This window comes from Tursiops truncatus, chromosome 15 (assembly GCF_011762595.2).
Source record: "Tursiops truncatus isolate mTurTru1 chromosome 15, mTurTru1.mat.Y, whole genome shotgun sequence".
Lineage (NCBI taxonomy): Eukaryota > Metazoa > Chordata > Mammalia > Artiodactyla > Delphinidae > Tursiops > Tursiops truncatus.
The window spans coordinates 45,903,474-45,922,756 of record NC_047048.1 but is presented as its reverse complement, the minus strand read 5'-3'; the positions used below and the strand labels follow the sequence as shown (position 1 = coordinate 45,922,756).

Sequence of the window (19,283 nt, the reverse complement as noted above, 5' to 3'; positions counted from 1 at the left end):
TGGTGGGATTTCACTGTAAAGCAGATATCTTGTTTGAGTTATTTGCTCATATTTGTGTAAATATTTGTGTGTGTGTGTATGTGTGTGGGGAGTGTGTGTGTGTGTGTGTGTGTGTGATCTCTTGCCCATCTCTTTTGTCAGGAACCATTAAATGCCGTGCCCAGAGAGATGTTGTAAATCAGCTACTATAAAATTAGCGTATGCTAGAAACTCATAATTAAATGTATAAAATTATTTTACAAGACCAGACAACAGTTCTACATTTTATGTTATATTAAAAACTGAGGAAACATCATTTGTGAAATCTAATAAGGCAGAACATTATTATGTTCATATTGAAAGCCTGATTTATCTGAATGGATTAAGGGTGCCTTGTGGAATATCTTGTATTAGTTGACTAATTCTTGTCCTCATTAATGTTCTGAGGCAACTGTAACACCTACAAGTAAATATCTATTCAAAATAATTTCAGAAACATTGTTGAATCATCACAGACAGAATATTGTCTGCTGTGTTACTGCAGATTAAATAGCATAAATTTACTTTTATATCCCTGAAAAAAAGAATTTGAAAAGCAAATTAGTGAGTGGCAGAGCTGTCACCCTTGATAAAGATGTTTCACATCTTTGGAGAGCTTAAACATGATACACTGAAGGGTGTTCACTGTGAGCACTAAGCGGTTTGTAAGATAAAAGAGAGAAACCAGAAGTGAGAAGGTTTCTATTACAAACCTAGTCATATCATGTAAAGGTATGGCATGGATTATATCCCACTGCTGCCCTTTCCCCTCCCCCTCATCTGCCAGAACTTCAACTGTCCTCTGTGACATACAACTGAGCAGGAGACGTAGAATCACATTTTTCACAGGGATTTGAAATGTCTTTGTGGTCATGGTCTAGCAGTAATAGAAACCATATGCTGTGGGTCAGGAGGTAAGCTATCTTGAAACAGAAGAACCCATCCCTTGGCCTGATGACCTTGGGAAAAGTTAGTCATTTCAATGCATTTTTTCTTGAAGTGATGTGGGGATTGTTTGGGCTACTTTTTCCTCTATGTCACCCTAAGTTGTGAGGGGGGTAACCACCTATTATCCATAAAGAGGATAGTGTCAGTGATAAGCAAATTGTTAATGGCAGTAGCAATAAAATTCTCTTCCAGGGTACCTGTTAAATGATTTGTTGTAGATTGATTTGCATTTCCCGTTGTGATTTTAAACTCCTTTTGGCTTCCTAATACTTTAAAACAGGAGTCTGATGGAATGAGAGATAGCATGTAAGAATTTGATTTAAGCTGAGTACTTTGTAGACATTCGAAAACCAGCTTGTGTCTTAAATTACATTGCCTCTGGAATGCCAGCATGTAAGACAAAGCAATATGATCTTGTAATGGCTGTCGGCCCATCTCCAGTTGACACACACATGTGAATTACATGGACTGGGTCACTTGAGGTTTACCACTTCCCATAAAATAATGTTTATCATGGCCTGATGGGACTCAGAATTGGTCCCTAAGTAAGTTTTGCTCTAGTCTCTTGAAGTGATCTGTGAGCATGTCCCCCGAATTGACAGTGACTTAGAGGCCTTGGCTGTTTAAAATGCTGCTGGTGGGCAGTCATCAGAGGGCCAGTAGTTTGGTACAACTGTGTGGTTGTTTCCTGTAAAATTCAATGGCCAGAGTGTGTGTGCCCACCTCTCTCCATTTGTACCATCAACACATAAATCCAGGCCTTTATCATTTCATACCATGACTGTCAATGTGGCCTTGTCTCTGGCTTCTGGTCTACCAGTCTTAGCTCCCCTTTTACCATCCCAACTCTGATCTCCTTGCTAAATTCTCCTAAAACAACGATCTGATCATCTCATATCATGTTCTAAACTTTCCTTGTTTTTTTACTGCCTACAGAATATAAAAATCGAAGCTCGTTGCATTATGGTTAGGAGAGAAAGCAATTGCCTAACTTATTGGCCTCTAAAGGAAATATTAGAACTTCTCTTTAAATTTGTCTCATCCTTCTAAATTTGTATGTCTGTGTATATTTCATAACATATATAATTTACCAATGTATTAGTACATAGATATAATTGATGAATAAATATATATATATTAGGGTATGCTCAAAATACATTTTACTAAAAGAATACACACACACACATTGTAGATCATTGATGTAACTTCTTTCTTTCCTTTCTCCTTTTCCACAGTTTGGGCAAGGCAGGTGTATTAAAGCTGTCCTGTTGGTAGACCCAGAACTAATCTAGACACACTCTTTAAGTCTGCTACAGCTGTTTAGATTTGCTTAGCATATCCTTGAGACAAAGGCAGTTGGTAAATATGGTCTAGCCATGTTTCACCTCTTTTCTTTCTGACTCTTTTTGTTCTCTTCGGAATATTTCAAAGGGGCTACCAATCAGGTTCTTCTGTTTAGCCTGGGCTGGCTCTTGTTTTCTCATTCTCGTTAACTCCTTTACTGGACTCTTTATGCGTATTCTGGTCTGTACGTATTCTCTTGCATTCTCCCTGGTAGTTGTCTTTGTCAGTCGTAACCTATAGCACTATGTTTCGATGCTTTCAGCCGCACGCAGTCTTCAAACCCCAGGCACTCCATGATTATGTAGGGCTACAGGTACTACCAAGGCCACCACTGCCACATCACCAAGCTATCCCACCCCCGGGCATTCACTTTACCTCTTATACTTCCTCCACTGCACGGAGACCACAGTGCTAATTCTGAGACCATCCTAGCTTTCTTCTTCATGGTTCACTCACTTTGATTATGAGTTGTTCTGGCACTGGGAGCTAAAAATGGCACTCCTGCCATGGTCTGAGGCTCTGGATATTCCATACTCTCTTTGTGGTAGTATAATGTATTTTTCTCCAAAATCTCAGTTGTCTGGGAGGCAAAGGTCTGGCTCAGAAAGGTTGATTGAAGGACAGCTCCTCAGGACACTAACTGCCCTGACTAGATCCTGTTTCCATTTTTTTTTTTTTCCACTTTAGTCTAAATGTATATACGTCCAGACAAAAGGGATACACCTTTTTCTCAAGAAGAGAAGTATTAACAGACATTCCCAGGCAAACCGGTCCTTATGATTACCGTGTTTAAAGTCAGCCCAAGACAACTAACTGTCAAAAGGACAGTTGGATATCTTCTTCTGGAATATCAACAGAAGAAGAAGGGACTTCCGAAGCTCCCAGTGCACTCCCCATGAATGATGTCTGCATTCAAGTTCTGCGTGTTCTGGCTCTGTCTGCCTCCTTAAACTTATCTTCTATCTTCTCTCTCTAGTATTTCGGTCATTTTGAACTATTCTCCATTCCTAGACAGCGCCTACCTCGCTGCCTTTGTCCCTGGCCTAAAAAGCCTCCCCAGCCACCACCTACCTGTTGAAATCCTATCCATTCTTGCATACCTAGCTCACATAATAGTAATGATCATCAAACAGCCTTTGTTAACCATCTTCACCAAAAGTAAACTCTTTCTCATCAGATGCCCTGTGGCATTTATTTTGTGGCATTCTTAAGATAGGCTTATCGCATCCTGACTTGATGGTTATTCTTGTATAGTTTAAAAACATTATTTCTATAATACCTATCCTGCTAGTTCATAAGTTCTTTTAGGACAGTTTCTATGTCATATTCATCTTTGTATATTCCTGACTGCCTAGTTATAATGTTATTAATATATAGGAGGCACATTTGTATTTCTAGAGGAGATTATATGACTGAATGAAATGTTTCTTCTGATGGAATTTTTTAACCTAACACTGCTGAGAATTTTCCTGTCAGCAAAGAGACAGTAGTGTATCCTTCTGACATTCCTTTGAGGCACATGTTTATTCAGTGTCCACCCTCTTACAAGAAGATATTTAATAAAAAAAGAAAATCGGTAGCTTGATTATATGCTTAGCCAAGAAATTTATTTTGCAGTTCTAAGGAAAATCTCCAGCAAACCCAATTACTCTCCCAGCAATGCACTTCAAAGGAGAGACGAATGCATTTCTTGTACAGAATTCTTGGATATGTTTGATCATTAGTCAGGGCAAGTAATTTGACTTGAGGCTATTTACTCAGCAGGAATAAAAATTACAGCATTGCTTCAACCAAGAGGAGTGTCCCATCCCTTTCCCAAGCAGAATTTAATTTGATCTGTCAGAGAAGTAATAGAGGTTTGCTATAGAAATGAGTCACGATCAGTAAGATCTGGTTGACTTTTGGGCTATTAAATGCTCCTTCCCCTCAAATGGCCTTTTTCAGGAATCATAATAACAGAGACACTTGTCACCCAGTAACTGACTGAGGACCTGAGAATTTCACAGCAATCGTTATTACTGAAACAGTTTTTGTTTTTCTCAGTCTAAGCCTTGCTCTTACACTTGTTTTTTTTTTTTTCTCTTAATACATGTAAGTGGTCTATGGCTGATATTTATTTCAACTAGGAAGTGCCGCAAAATATTTTTGATGTAGTCAAAATATAATGTAATATCGTTAGACTTCTAATTGCAAATATACAAAAGTTTTGTGGATAAAATCAACTTATGGAAAAAATGGCTTTAAATGTTAACTTTTTAAAAATACTAAGTACCTATTGTCTTAGTGTATATACTTTACACTTTCTGGGGAAAAAAAATTGCACATCACCTTTCAACATGTAATTTTTCAGCGTTTAAATTTTTAATTAAATTTAATTTCAGTTTATAAGGTGTTTATTACCATTTGGCACATTCTTCAGCTAAAATAATTAACAACGATAATTAAAACTTTCCATGCTTGATTTTCTTATCTCAGTTTTTTAGGAAAATAATGCTTTAAATTTATAGAAAATAAAGAAACTGGTATATAATCCCAGGTGCATTAGACAATATTTATAATTTTTCACCATGCACAATGCTGAAAGCAAAATTATTTTTTAATTTTTAGACAAAAGAAATATACAAAGAAAGCACTGGTGAATCATTTGTTATTGGTTACTTTTTAAAAAAGAGTAAAACTACTTCTGTAACATTAATTTTAAAAACTTAATTGCCATGTTCTAATGGGAGTGTAATGAGTTTTCCTCACAGTGAACTCTAATGAGTTTATGAACGTGCTGCCATATTTATGGTAGAGGCTATGCAAATTTGATTCATGTTTATTTATGCATGCGTTACATTTGGGAATATATTTAGGGACCATAAGGTTGCTGGAGAATTTGTTACAGGAAAGAAAACTTATGAATAGGACTTCTTATCCCAGGAGTGGAATTAGGTAAAATTAACAGAGAATTGAAGTTATCTTTGATCATGATTTTTTATTACATTTTTATTCACTTTGAGGAAGTGTTGCCTGCTTTTTTTGATGTTCAGCAGAGCAGTACAATGCAATATACAGAAGCATAATGTTGAATTTTCATAATAATGCTTGTGATGCAAATGAGGCACACTTCAAAAAGCAGGTTGATTAGCATTTCTTGGTAAGATGACAGTCCCCTCTTTTTTAAAATTTCTGTTCATTAGTTTTATCGGTAGATTACATATCCAGATTTAAAATTTGAAGTGCATACTTTTTGTTTATAATTATAATGTGAATTTAAATAGTTTTAGATTGTGCGTTTAAAACAATTCTTCTGCCACTGAATTACACTCTGAATTGATGAGCTGTTTGCCACCTCAGAGCCCTTTGCTTTGAAATTCAGTCCGGTTTAAAGTGAACTCCAACCATTTCAGGCCCGCATCTCACAAAAGGTGGCGGGATTAATGAGCTGCAGGGGCTCCGTGGGCTCTCTTAGGGGCATATATCACTAAATTCTATCCTCAGGAAACGTTATTCTTTTTTTTTTTTTTTTTTTTTGTGGTACGCGGGCCTCTCACTGTTGTGGCCTCTCCCGCTGCGGAGCACAGGCTCTGGACGCACAGGCTCAGCGGCCATGGCTCACAGGCCCAGCTGCCCCGTGGCATGTGGGATCTTCCCGGACCGGGGCACGAACCCGTGTCCTCTGTATTGGCAGGTGGACTCTCAACCACTGCGCCACCAGGGAAGCCCGGAAACGTTATTCTTATGCAGGAAGATGGGAGTTGAATGTGGAGAAACGGTATTTAAACAAATGATTTGACAATTGCTGATGAGGAGTGGTCTTATACCCCACTAGGCATATATGAGACAAGGGCTTTTGCCTTTTCTAACTGAAGCAAAATTAAAATTGATGTGTATTCTAATAAGGCTACTACTGATGTAAAAACAATGCTTCTTTAAGGTTTATTACCTAACTTTGTTTTCATTTTCACTTAATGGACTTTCTAGGACTTGGACAAAGAACTTACACACGCTTCCACCCATATATTCTAGCCGATTTATAAAACCTTCTCCCTAGCTACTGTATAGGAATGACTAACATTTTTCTCCTCTTAGAACTTCTCAAGGCATCTTCATAGTCTATATAATGGAGAGAGTAAAAATGCGAGAAAAAGTTGTCCATTTATCTTCAGAGTAGAATTTCTTGGTAAGCTGACAATCCCCTCTTTTGAAATTCATGCTTAGTAATTCTATGAGTAGATTACATAGCAAGAGTTTCAGACTGAGGCAATCAAACTCTACCTCTGGGGAGAATTATCTACCTAAAGTTGTCCCACTTAAGCTGGACAGCCTGGGCTAGGGATGGCAAATTCATGGTAATCCTGTAAATATTTCTTCTTCTCAGGCAGACATCACTCATCAATCACAGCCTTTTTCTTCATGGAACCGACACTCTTCACTAAGACACAGCCTCAGAATTCTTCTCAACACTATGATCCAGGCAGCCTCTACCTGTTGACCAGAGTTGACAGGTGAAATAAACATATTTGCCACTCTGGCCTGGTCAGCCCTCTTTGCCATAGTTAGGTGCTGTGACCACTTGGACAAACCTACAAAATCCTAGCCTATCTTCAGCTTCCAATTACACAGATGTTAAGGTGGGATGATATGGCCATCTTTGAGTTGATGAAATACGGTATTCCCTTTATTCGTCCTGATGCCCTTTTTACTTGGATTCAACCTTTTTCTACCTTTTCCTTCCTGGCTGATCATCCTTGTCATCTACATTTCATTCCTCCAGCTTTATTCAGGTCTTACTCCTGACCTCACCATTGTTTTACCAATAGAGTGTGAAAATACTTTCTAATGGATAAACTGTCATCTTCGATTAAAGATGTGTTGATGTTGCAACTCTAACTTTGGCATGCCACAGGTGTTATGGAGCAAATTGTGCACCCACCAGGCATTATTTGATGTCCTTGCTCAAGCCCTCCCTTGACAGGTAGTAACACTCATATCTAAAAGCAAGGGAACTTTCTGCTCATGGACGCTGCCGAGTAAGCATCTTTGACTCTCCCCCCCCCCCCCCCCCCCCCCCCGCCGCCAACTGCCGTCATGTCTTAAGTCAGAGTCACCCAAAGAGCCCGAACAGCTGCGGAAGCTCTTCATAGGAGGTTTGAGCTTTGAAACAACCGGTGAGAGTCTGAGGAGCCATTTGGAGCAGTGGGGAACGCTCACAGATTGTGTGGTGATGAGGGATCCAAACACCAATCGCTCCAGAGGCTTTGGGGTTGTCACGTGTGCCACTGTGGAGGAGGTGGATGCAGCCATGAAGGCAAGGCCACACAAGGTGGGTGGAAGAGTTGGGGAACCAAAGAGGGCCGTCTCAAGAGAAGATTCTCAAAGACCTGGTGCCCACTTAACTGTGAAAAAGATTTTTGTTGGTGGCATTAAAGAAGACACTGAAGAACATCACCTAAGAGATTATTTTGAACAGTATGGGAAAATTGAAGTGATTGAAATCATGATTGATCGAGGCAGTGGCAAAAAGAGAGGCTTTGCTTTCGTAACCTTTGATGACCATGACTCTGTAGACAAGATGGTCATTCAGAAATACCACACTGTGAATGGCCACAACTGTGAAGTAAGGAAAGCCCCATCTAAGCAAGAGATGGATAGTGCCTCACCCAGCCAAGGAGGTCGAAGTGGTTCTGGAAACTTTGGTGGTGGTCGTGGAGGTGGTTTTGGTGGGAATGACAACTTTGGTCATGGAGGAAACTTCAGTGGTTGAGGTGGCTTTGGTGGCAGCTGCAGCGGTGGTGGATATGGTGGTAGTGGGGTTGGCTATAATGGATTTGGTAATGATGGTGGTTATGGAGGAGGCGGCCCTGGTTACTCTGGAGGAAGCAGAGGCTATGGAAGTGGTGGACAGGGTTATGGAAACCAGGGCAGTGGCTATGGCGGGAGTGACAGCTATAACAACGGAGGAGGCAAAGGCGGCTTTGGCGGTGGTAGTGGAAGCAATTTTGCAGGTGGTGGAAGCTACAATGATTTTGGCAGTTACAACAGTCAATCTTCAAATTTTGGACCCATGAAAGGAGGAAACTTTGGAGGCAGAAGTTCTGGCCCCTATGGTGGTGGAGGCCAATACTTTGCCACACCCCGAAACCAAGGTGGCTATGGTGGTTCCAGCAGCAGCAGTAGCTATGGAAGTGGCAGAGGTTTTGATTACTGCCAGGAAACAAAGCTTAGCAGGAGAGGAGAGCCAGAGAAGTGACAGGGAAGCTACAGGTTACAACGGATTTGTGAGCTCAGCCAAGCACAGCGCTGGCAGGGCCGAGCTGCTACAAAGAAGACATGTTTTAGACAATACTCCTGTGTATGGGCAAAAAAAACTCGAGGACTGTATTAGTGACTAATTGTATAACAGGTTATTTTAGTTTCTGTTCTGTGGGAAGTGTAAAGCATTCCAACAAAGGGTTTTAATATAGATTTTTTTTTTTTCGTTTGCACCCGTGCTGTTGATTGCTAAATGTAATAGTCTGATCACGACGCTGAATAAATGTGTCTTTTTAAAAATAAATAAATAAATAAATAAATAAATAATAAAAGCAAGGGAAGATGACAGCAGCCAGAAGTCCCGTTGCCCATAAAAACAGGCTCCTGACCCCTCCGCTGGCATTTGTGTCTCATCACAGCAAATCTGGATGCAAGAAAATCAAAGAAAAGGAATATTTTCTGAGTCCTGGAGAGATCTATTACTTCAAGACCCCAACCCAAGTTCTGCTAAAGATTATGTATGCTTCTATGTTAGATTCTCAAAATTTAGGTTTTTTACAGATCACAGCGACTAAATGAAATATCACTAATATGGTAAAAAGCACATGGGAAAGAGAGCCATAGTTTAAAAATACAGAGAATTTCTAGACATCTAAGATATTACAATTCTGTTTGCAATTCGTTACCTGAGAAAACAAAAGAGCCCAAAGATGGGAAGGTGAACGTCTCATGCGTGCAGTACATGGATGATTTGAAGCTCTATGACAGTTCTAAAACCCAGCCTAATATAGTATGAAACATTCTGAAGAATGCTATTGAAGATATGCAAATAGAGTTTGGAATGGAAAAATGCAAATCATTTGGACTGGCACAGGGCCAATTTATTCACTCTCAGCGAATATCAGAACTTCACAGGTTTAACTCATGGGGAAATATACACATGTAGACTTCCTTCAGGTGAGGAAAGATTCAACATGCAGCCAGCATTAAATATTTGAGTTTTGTTTGCCACTGTTGTATCAGGTGTGTGTTAACTGGAGTGTTTAATTCACATCCTAATGTCATTTTAGGAGCTATTTAGATCTCTTCTTGATGGAGACATGAGGTAATCCAGGGCACCACAAGCTGCTGGGCAGGTTTTAGAATATCCTGGTTTAGATGCAGCTGGAACCTCTAAATAATTCCAAATACTGAAGAGATTACTCTACACAGCACTGTATGTTTTAGTTGGAATTAGGTCTATATACATATACATAAACTCATGATATTGGAAGATGAGGTCTCATGTTAATTTACAAAAAGCTTTCTGTCTAGGAAAAGAAGTGGTGGTGTCTTTGGGAGCAACACAAAGAACTAAGTTGTCATTGAGACAAAGAATTAAAAAGGACAGCTCATTTTATTTATGATTTTTTTTAAGCCTATGCAGGTGACTTTTTTAGTTTTGGGACTTGGGCATTTTGATTTCTTTCTCCCTGGAGAGCCACCTAAACTGGAGGCTGGACACCAGGTTACAAATTTACCTTCCCCTTGAATTTGTAGCCCCTAGGGAGATGGAATTAGTTTAGTTGCTAATGAACTTTGGTCCCCAGCACAGAATAATTACAGTGGAATATAATGACAGTTAGAAGAGCATCGGGGATTTTACCAAATTCTATTTACTCTTCCCTCATCCCATTTACAGGTCAGCCTATTAAAGTTGTGGCTTCTTGGTAGATGGTTTCCATGGAGGGACACAAATTCATCTTTGGATAAACTATTCTAGGGTTAATTTGAGTCAACAAACATTGATTTGTGTTTCATATGTGAAATATGATGCTGTCATAGGAGTTCTAGGGGTCCTAAGATGAATGTGAAAATCTGCTTGGCCTTCACTACGATGGCTTGAGGGTCATGTATGCAAAGATGTGCACAGTTAAAAGGTAAAATGTAGTAAATGTTATCATGGAGGCATAAAGTAGTCAGCTTTGGAGACAAAGAGATATGTAGGGATGAAAAAGACATCGATAGCCATTTTGATTTGGGAGCTCACTGTGACTGTAGGGAAAACAGCTTCATTAGAGTTGTGGTGAGGCAAAAATTGCAATGGGAGGGGGAAAAATGCAGTGGGCACAGGAAGGAGTAAAAGGTAAAAACAGAGACGTAAAAGTGCAACACTCTTTCAGGTAGTTTGGTAGAAGATGGGAAGGGAGACCTATAGCTTTGTCACCTTTGCGCATTTGCAAGCCCGTGTGGCATCCTCCTCTGGGAGAGCCTATGGCGACATTAGATACGGGAGCATGCCCTGGAGATGGCTCTGTAGCAGACCTCCCACTCCATAGTTGCCAGCCAGAGATCACATTTCAGTACTGTGTCACAGGACCCCTGCACCCCGATGTGTCCACCTGATCTGGGGTACAAGACTAGGGAAAGCAATGAGAAATACTTGTCCACCTGGAGGCAAAGTTTGTGAAGAGATTTTCTTTCACTGCTTAGTATTAATAATGCCCTTGGTTGGGAAGCCACCCCTGTCCTCACACAGGCCAAGTTTAATTCTATTCTGTTCTATTCAACAAACTTATCCCTAGGTATTCTGTGTGAGGCCCTGCTTTAGCTCAAGGTCTACAGCACGGATAAAAGAGGTTCCTGCCCTCAAGAAACTCAATCTCTCTGGGGAAGCAAGAAACAAAAGTAGCATTTCATTATAGTCTGATGAATATAGATACAGTGGAGGAATGAATGACAGGTTGTGAGGGTCCAGATGACAGGCACTTAGTCCAACCTGGGGCATCTCAGACGCTTCTAGAGCCGAGTCTTGAAAGATGGGTAAGAATTATCCAGGAAGCTGAGGAAAAAAAAACCTAAAGAAATACTCAGGAGTATGAACCAAAGTGTGTGGTTAGTTAATCACATGAGGGTATGGCTAACGTGGGAGTGCTGCGAGCTGTGAGATATGCCTAGAGAGGGAGGTGGGGCCTGGCCCTGGAAGGACTAACATGTCACATCCAGATTCCTGGGTCTTATTGTATAGATAATGGTGGGGTATGGTTACTATAGTGATTTAAGCAGAAAGCGGCTTGAATGTTTTAGTCTTTTACAGAGATTATTCTGACTGAAGTAAGTGTGTGTGTGTGTGTGTGTGTGTGTGTGTGTGTGTGTGTGTGTGTAAGGATGAGCTGGGCAGAGACCAGTTTGGAATATAAAGTGACAGACCAAGTAAGAAATCATGGCCTGAATGAGGCCAGAGGGAGTGAGATTGGAGAGGACAGGTAAAACTGTTTTTTAGTGACCGAATGCTCTGGTAGAGAGTTGGGGGCTTTAGGTGCCTCTGGAATTCCGGCCATGTTGACTAGAAGTGCTTTTGTGGCTCAGTGAGAACCATCTGCTTGTCTGAATGATGATTCTCATAGACATTTTCAAAATAGGGTGGAGTTTGGAGGCAGAAGATGGAGCTATATAGAGTCAAAGCAAGGAGGGGGAAAAAAAAACATGAAGGAAAACAATAAAGAGAAATGGAGAGGGCATGCTATTATTTGCTGTCTCGACCGATGTCTTAGCTCACCTTCAGTTTTCCAGCAATACTTTTTCTCTATTTTTAAATTTTTCATTACTAAATACCTTAAAAAATGACCATAGGACATTGATGGAGTTACCATGGTTTGCGAGTGTCTGAGAAGCAAGTTCTAGAAACACTATGTTGGTGGCCAAGTACGTGTTTATATGATTTTATCAGACATCCATAAGGAGCAATGTAATGTAAGCCAATAATTTTTGGGGGGTTGCTGAAGTGGAAGAAATGACAAGGGTTAAATAAGCAATGAGAAAAATGTAAAAGGAACCAGTAAGCACCACTATCATTAAATGGACCCCACATGCTTATCCCTCAGAGTGTATTTCAGTTGGTTCTGGGTGTGTTGTGTCTGTTGCACCAGGTGGCCAGTTTGCTCATTTGGTTGGAATCCTGGAGTAATGAGGTCAGAATTAGGAGCTTAATATTCCTGCAGGCCATTGATTTTAACCTAGTCCGTGACCCCAGAAGGACACTTTAAACCTCATCATCTTCCTAACTTTTGTCTTTGGGTGCAGGGGGGCACCAAGCAGAACGTATAGATGGCTTTCCAGCACGTCTGTCTTCACCAGCAGAAAGCTGTGCTCAGATAGGTAGAATTACTCTTTACATGAAAAGAGCAGGCTATTCCATAATTAGAAAAATTAGAAACTGCTGTGAGAAAGGCAATAACTAACTGGTTGCTGTTGAATACCCATTCTTGAATTTGGTTTGCAAGAAATGGGGATCTGGGAGCCTGTGATGAGAGTTTTTATATCATTGTATTGGTGTACTTAACTGATGACACACAGAACACTGGTAGTCGATAGGCCTAGACTTAACACATGAAACGTCTTACTCAGTGTGACTGGATTGACTGCCTACTTTTATTTTAGGACATTTTGTGTTTAATGATTTGTGCCACATCTTGGGGTGATCCTCTCACTTGATGCAGTGGAGATGAAATAGATTATATTTTACACTACCAGTGTTATGTTTAAAAAACCTGTTTGTTACTCAAGTATAAACATCTGTATCTAATTCAGGGATGAATTCAGGTTTTGTGGGGACTGAAACTTACATGACATTTGGGGTGAGCCCTTTTTGAGAGAAAGAAAACTTATAAAATCTGTTATGAAGTGATTATTAAAACTCATTCTTTCCTTTAATTTGATGAAATTAAAAAAAAATATTAATAGCTGAGAAAAGATTGCCTGGTTTCATAAGTCTTTATTTAGGTTCTTTTTATTTTTATTTATTTTTAATTTTATAATTTAATTTTATTTATTTATTTAAACAGCAGGTTCTTATTAGTCATCCATTTTATACACATCAGTGTATACATCTCAATCCCAATCTCCCAATTCATCACAGCCCCCGTCGCTTTCCCCCGTTGGTGTCCATATGTTTGTTCTCTACATTTGTGTCTCAATTACTGCCCTGCAAACCAGTTCATCTGTACCATTTTTCTAGGTTCCAATATGTGCGTTAATATACGATATTTGTTTTTCTCTTTCTGACTTACTTCACTCTGTATGACAGTCTCTGGATCCATCCACATCTCTACAAATGACCCAATTTCGTTCCTTTTTATGGCTGAGTAATATTCCATTGTATATATGTACCACATCTTCTTTATCCATTCGTCTGTCGATGGGCATTTAGGTTGCTTCTGTGACCTGGCTATTGTAAATAGTGCTGCAATGAACATTGGGGTGTGTGTGTCTTTTTGAATTATGGTGTTCTCTGGGTATACGCCCAGTAGTGGGATTGCTGGGTCATATGGAAATTCTATTTTTAGTTTTTTTAAGAACCTCCATACTGCCCTCCATAGTGGCTGTATCAATTTACATTCCCACCAACAGTGGAAGAGGGCTCCGTTTTCTCCACATCCTCTCCAGCATTTGTTGTTTGTAGATTTTCTGATGGTGCCCATTCTAACTGGTGTGAGGTGATACCTCATTGTAGTTTTGATTTGCATTTCTCTAATAATTAGTGATGTTGAGCAGCTTTTCATGTGCTTCTTGGCCATCTGTATGTCTTCTTTGGAGAAATGTCTATTTAGGTCTTCTGCCCATTTTTGGATTGGGTTGTTTGTTTCTTTATTATTAATAACAATAAATATTGAGCTGTTTATATATTTTGGAGATTAATCCTTTGTCCATTGATTCATTTGCAAATATTTTCTCCCATTCTGAGGGTTGTCTTTTTGTCTTGTTTTTAGTTTCCTTTGCTGTGCAAAAGCTTTGAAGTTTCATTAGGTCCCATTTGTTTATTTTTGGTTTTATTTCCATTACTCTAGGAGGTGGATCAAAAAAGACCTTGCTGTGATTTATGTCAAAGAGTGTTCTGCCTATGTTTTCCTCTAAGAGTTTTATAGTGTCCGGTCTTACATTTAGGTCTCAAATCCATTTTGAGTTTATTTTTGTGTATGGTGTTAGGGAGTGTTCTAACTTCATTCTTTTACATGTAGCTGTCCAGTTTTCCCAGCACCACTTATTGAAGAGACTGTCTTTTCTCCATTGTATATCCTTACCTCCTTTGTCATAGATGAGTTTACCATAGGTGAGTGGGTTTATCTCTGGGATTTCTATCCTGTTCCATTGATCTGTGTTTCTGTTTTTGTGCCAGTACCATATTGTCTTGATTACTGTAGCTTTGTAGTATAGTCTGAAGTCAGGGAGTCTGATTCTTCCAGTTCCGTTTTTCGCACTCAAGACTGCTTTGGCTATTCAGGGTCTTTGGTGTCTCCCTACAGATTTTAACATTTTTTGTTCTAGTTCTGTGAAAAATGCCATTGGTAATTTGATAGTGATTGCATTGAATCTGTAGATTGCTTTGGGTAGTACAGTCATTTTCATAATATTGATTCTTCCAATCCAAGAATGTGGTATATGTCTCCATCTGTTGGTATCATCTTTAATTTCTTTCATCATTGTTTTATTGTTTTCTGCATACGTGTCTTTTGTCTCCCCAGGTAGGTTTATTCCTAGGTATTTTATTCTTTTTGTTGCAGTGGTAAATGGGAGTGTTTCCTTCATTTCACTTTCAGATTTTTCATCATTAGTGTATAGGAATGAAAGAGATTTCTACACATTAATTTTGTATGCTGCAACTTTACCAAATTCATTGATTAGCTCTAGTAGTTTTCTGGTGGCATCTTTAGGATTCTCTATGTATAGTATCATATCATCTGCAAACAGTGACAGTTTTACGTCTTCTTTTCCAATTTGTATTCCTTCTATTTCTTTTTCTTCTCTGATTGCCATAGCTAGGAGTTCCAAAACTAGGTTGAATAATAGTGGTGAGAGTGGACATCCTTGTCTCATTCCTGATCTTAGAGGAAATGCTTTCAGTTTTTCACCATTGAGAATGATGTTTGCTGTAGGTTTGTCATATATGACCTTTATTATGTTCAGGTAGGTTCCTTCTATGCCCAGTTTCTGGAGAGTTTTTATCATAAATGGGTGTTGAATTTTGTCAAAAGCTTTTTCTGCATCTATTGAGATGATCATATGGTTTTTGTTCTTCAATTTGTTATTATGGTGTATCACATTGATTTATTTCCATATATTGAAGAATGCTTGCATCCCTGGGATAAACCCCACCTGATGGTGGTGTATGATCCTTTTAATGTGTTGCTGGATTCTGTTTGCTGGTATTTTGCTGAGGATCTCTGCATCTATGTTCATCAGTGATATTGGTCTGTAATTTTCTTTTTTTGTAGTATCTTTGTCTCGTTTTGGTTTCAGGGTGATGGTGGCCTCATAGAATGAGTTTGCGAGCGTTCTTTCCTTTGCAATGTTTTGGAAGAGTTTGAGAAAGATGGCTGTTAGTGCTTTTCTAATTGTTTGATAGAATTCACCTGTGAAGCCATCTGGTCCTGGACTTGCATTTGTTGGAAGATTTTTTATCACAGTCTCAATTTCATTACTTGTGATTGGTCTGTTTGTATTCTCTATTTCTTCCTGGTTCAGTGTTGGAAGGTTATACCTTTCTAAGAATTTGTCCATTTCTTCCAGGTTGTCCATTTCATTGGCATAGAGTTGCTTATAGTAGTCTCTTAGGATGCTTTTTATTTCTGCAGTGTCTGTTGTAACTTCTCCTTTTTCATTTCTAATTTTATTGATTTGAATCCTCTCCCTCTTTTACTTGATAAGTCTGGCTAATGGTTTATCAATTTTGTTTATCTTCTCAAAGAACCAGCTTTTAGTTTTATTGAACTTTGCTATTGTTTTCTTTGTTTCTATTTCATTGATTTCTGCTCTGCTCTTTGTTGATCTTTGCTATTGTTTTCTTTGTTTCTATTTCATTGATTTCTGCTCTGCTCTTTGTGTTTTTTACGTTTTTTTTCCCTGTAACTGATTTTTAATCTCATAGCGTTGTGGTCAGAAAAGATGCTTGATATGATTTCAGTTTTCTTAAATTTACTGAGGCTTGATTTGTGATCCAAGATGTGATCTATCCTGGAGAATGTTCTGTGCACACTTGAGAAGAAAGTGTAATCTGCTGTTTTTGGATGCAGTGTCCTATAAATATCAATTAAATCTATCTGGTCTATTGTGTCATTTGAAGCTTGTGTTTTCTTATTTTTATTTTTGGATGATCTGTCCATTGGTGTAAGTGAGGTGTTAAAGTCCCCCACTATTATTGTGTTACTGTCAATTTCCTCTTTTATAGCTGTTAACAGTTGCCTTATGTATTGATGTGCTCCTATGTTGTGTGCATATATATTTACAATTATGTCTTCTTCTTGGATTGATCCCTTGATCATTATGTAGTGTCCTTCCTTGTCTCTTGTAACATTCTTTATTTTAAAGTCTATTTTATCTGATATGAGTATTGCTACTCCAGCTTTCCTTTGATTTCCATTTGCATGGAATGTCTTTTTCCATCCCCTCACTTTCAGTCTGTATGTGTCCCTAGATCTGAAGTGGGTCTCTTGTAGACAACATATATATGGGTCTTGTTTTTGTATCCATTCAGCAAGCCTGTGTCTTTTGGTTGGAGCATTTAATCCATTCATATTTCAGGTAATTATCAATATGTATGTTCCTATGACCATTTTCGTAATTGTTTTGGGTTTATTTTTTTAGGTCCTTTTCTTCTCTTGTGTTTCCCACTTAGAGAAATTCCTTTTTCATTTGTTGTAGTGCTGTTTTGGTGGTGCTGAATTCTCTTAGCTTTTGCTTGTCTGTAAAGCTTTTGATTTCTCCATGGAATCTGAATGAGATCCTTGCCTGGTAGAGTAATCTTGGTTGTAGGTTCTTCCCTTTCATCACTTTATATATATATCATACCACTCCCTTGTGGCTTGTAGAGTTTCTGCTGAGAAATCAGCTGTTAACCTTATGGGAGTTCCCTTGTATGTTCTTTGTCTTTTTTCCCCTGCTGCTTTCAATAATTTTTCTTTGTTTTTAATTTTTGGCAGTTTGATTACTATGTGCCTTGGCATGTTTCTCCTTGGGTTTATTCTGTATGGGACTCTCTGCGCTTCCTGGACCTGGGTGGCTATTTCCTTTCCCATGTTAGGGAAGTTTTCGACTCTAATCTCTTCAAATATTTTCTCGGGTCCTTGCACTCTCTTTTCTCCTTCTGGGACCCCTATAATGCGAATGTTTTTGCGTTTCATGTTGTGCCAGAGGTCTCTTAGGCTGTCTTCATTTTTTTTTATTCTTTTTTCTTTTTTCTATTCCGCAACAGTGAATTCTACCATTCTGTCTTCCAGGTCACTTATCCGTTCTTCTGCCTCAGTTATTCTGCTATTGATTCCTTCTGGTATATTTTTCATTTCAGTTATTGTATTGTTCATCTCTGTTTGTTTGTTCTTTAATTCTTCTAGATCTTTGTTGAACATTTCTTGCGTCTTCTCGATCTTTGCCTCCATTCTTTTTCCAAGGTCCTGGATCATCTTCACTATCATTATTCTGAATTTTTTTTCTGGAAGGTGCCTATCTCCACTTCATTTAGTTGTTTTTCTGGGGTTTTATCTTGTTCCTTCATCTGGTATATAGCCCTCTGCCTTTTCATCTTGTCTGTCTTTCTTTGAATGTGGTTTTTGTTCCACAGGCTGCAGGGTTGTAGTTCTTCTTGCTTCTGCTCTCTGCCCTTTGGTAGATGAGGCTATCTAAGAGGCTTGTGGAAGTTTCCTGATGGGAGGGACTGGTGGTGGGTAGAGCTGGCTGTTGCGTTGGTGGGCAGATCTCAGTAAAACTTTAATTTGCTTGTCTGCTGATGGGTGTGGCTGGGTCCCCTCCCTGTTGGTTGTTTGCCCTGAGGTGACCCAGCACTGGATCCTACCCGGGCTCTTTGGTGGGGCTAATGGCGGCCTCTGGGAGGGCTCATGCCAAGGAGTACTTCCTAGTACTTCTGCTTCCAGTGTCCTTGTCATTGCAGTGAGCCATAGCCACCCCCTGCCTCTGCAGGAGACCCTCCAACACTAGCATGTAGGTCTGGTTTAGTCTCCTGTGGGGTCACTGCTCCTTCCCCTGGGTCCCGATGCACACACTACTTTGTGTGTGCCCTCCAAGAGTGGAGTCTCTGTTTCTTCAGTCCTGTCGAAGTCCTGGAATCAAATCCCGCTAGCCTTCAAAGTCTGATTCTCTAGGAATTCCTCTTCCCATTGCCGGCCCCCAAGTTGGGAGACTGATGTGGGGCTCAAAACCCTCACTCCAGTAGGTGGACTTCTGTGGTATAAGTATTCTCCAATTTGTGAGCCACCCAGCAGTTACGGGGTTTGATTTTATTGTGATTGTGCCCCTCCTACTGTCTCATTATGGCTTCTCCTTTGTCATTGGATGTGGGGTATCTTTTTTGGTGAGTTCCAGTGTCTTCCTGTCAATGATTTTTCAGCATTTAGTTGTGATTCCAGTTTTCTCGCAAGAGGGAGTGAGAGCACGTCTTTCTCCTCTGCCATGTTGAACCAATCTCCACCTTGGCTTGTCGATAGTAATTTAAGTCAGGCCTTTCTTTACATTGTATTTCTCTCATTATATCTCACATCATTGATAAAGTATTATAGATTCTTTTCCTTGAAATCTTGTTCCCTTTTATTTTTCTTTTCCTTTGTGCTTAGTCTAGTTTTCAGTTGCTCATAGGGGGCCGCATGCAGAAACCTTGCACCCAGCACTTCAGACCAGAGTTCTAGTGCACAAACAGCTGCACCAACACCTCAGCTCTGAGGGACACTGTACAGAAGCTCCATGAATGACAC

The 19,283-nt window shown here is 39.5% G+C and overlaps 2 protein-coding genes across 3 annotated transcripts in view; both read left to right on the top strand.

Moving 5' to 3' along the window:
* The window catches only part of MACROD2 (mono-ADP ribosylhydrolase 2), a 2,000,643-nt gene that overhangs the window by 834,233 nt on the left and 1,147,127 nt on the right, over positions 1–19,283 (top strand). The gene's annotated exons all lie outside the window — the stretch shown is intronic.
* Positions 6,044–8,770, top strand: LOC117308123 (heterogeneous nuclear ribonucleoprotein A1-like). Its single transcript, XM_073793219.1, is given in 2 exon segments — positions 6,044–6,067; positions 7,394–8,770. Coding segments are annotated over 2 exon segments (1,176 nt in total). The 3' UTR covers positions 8,546–8,770.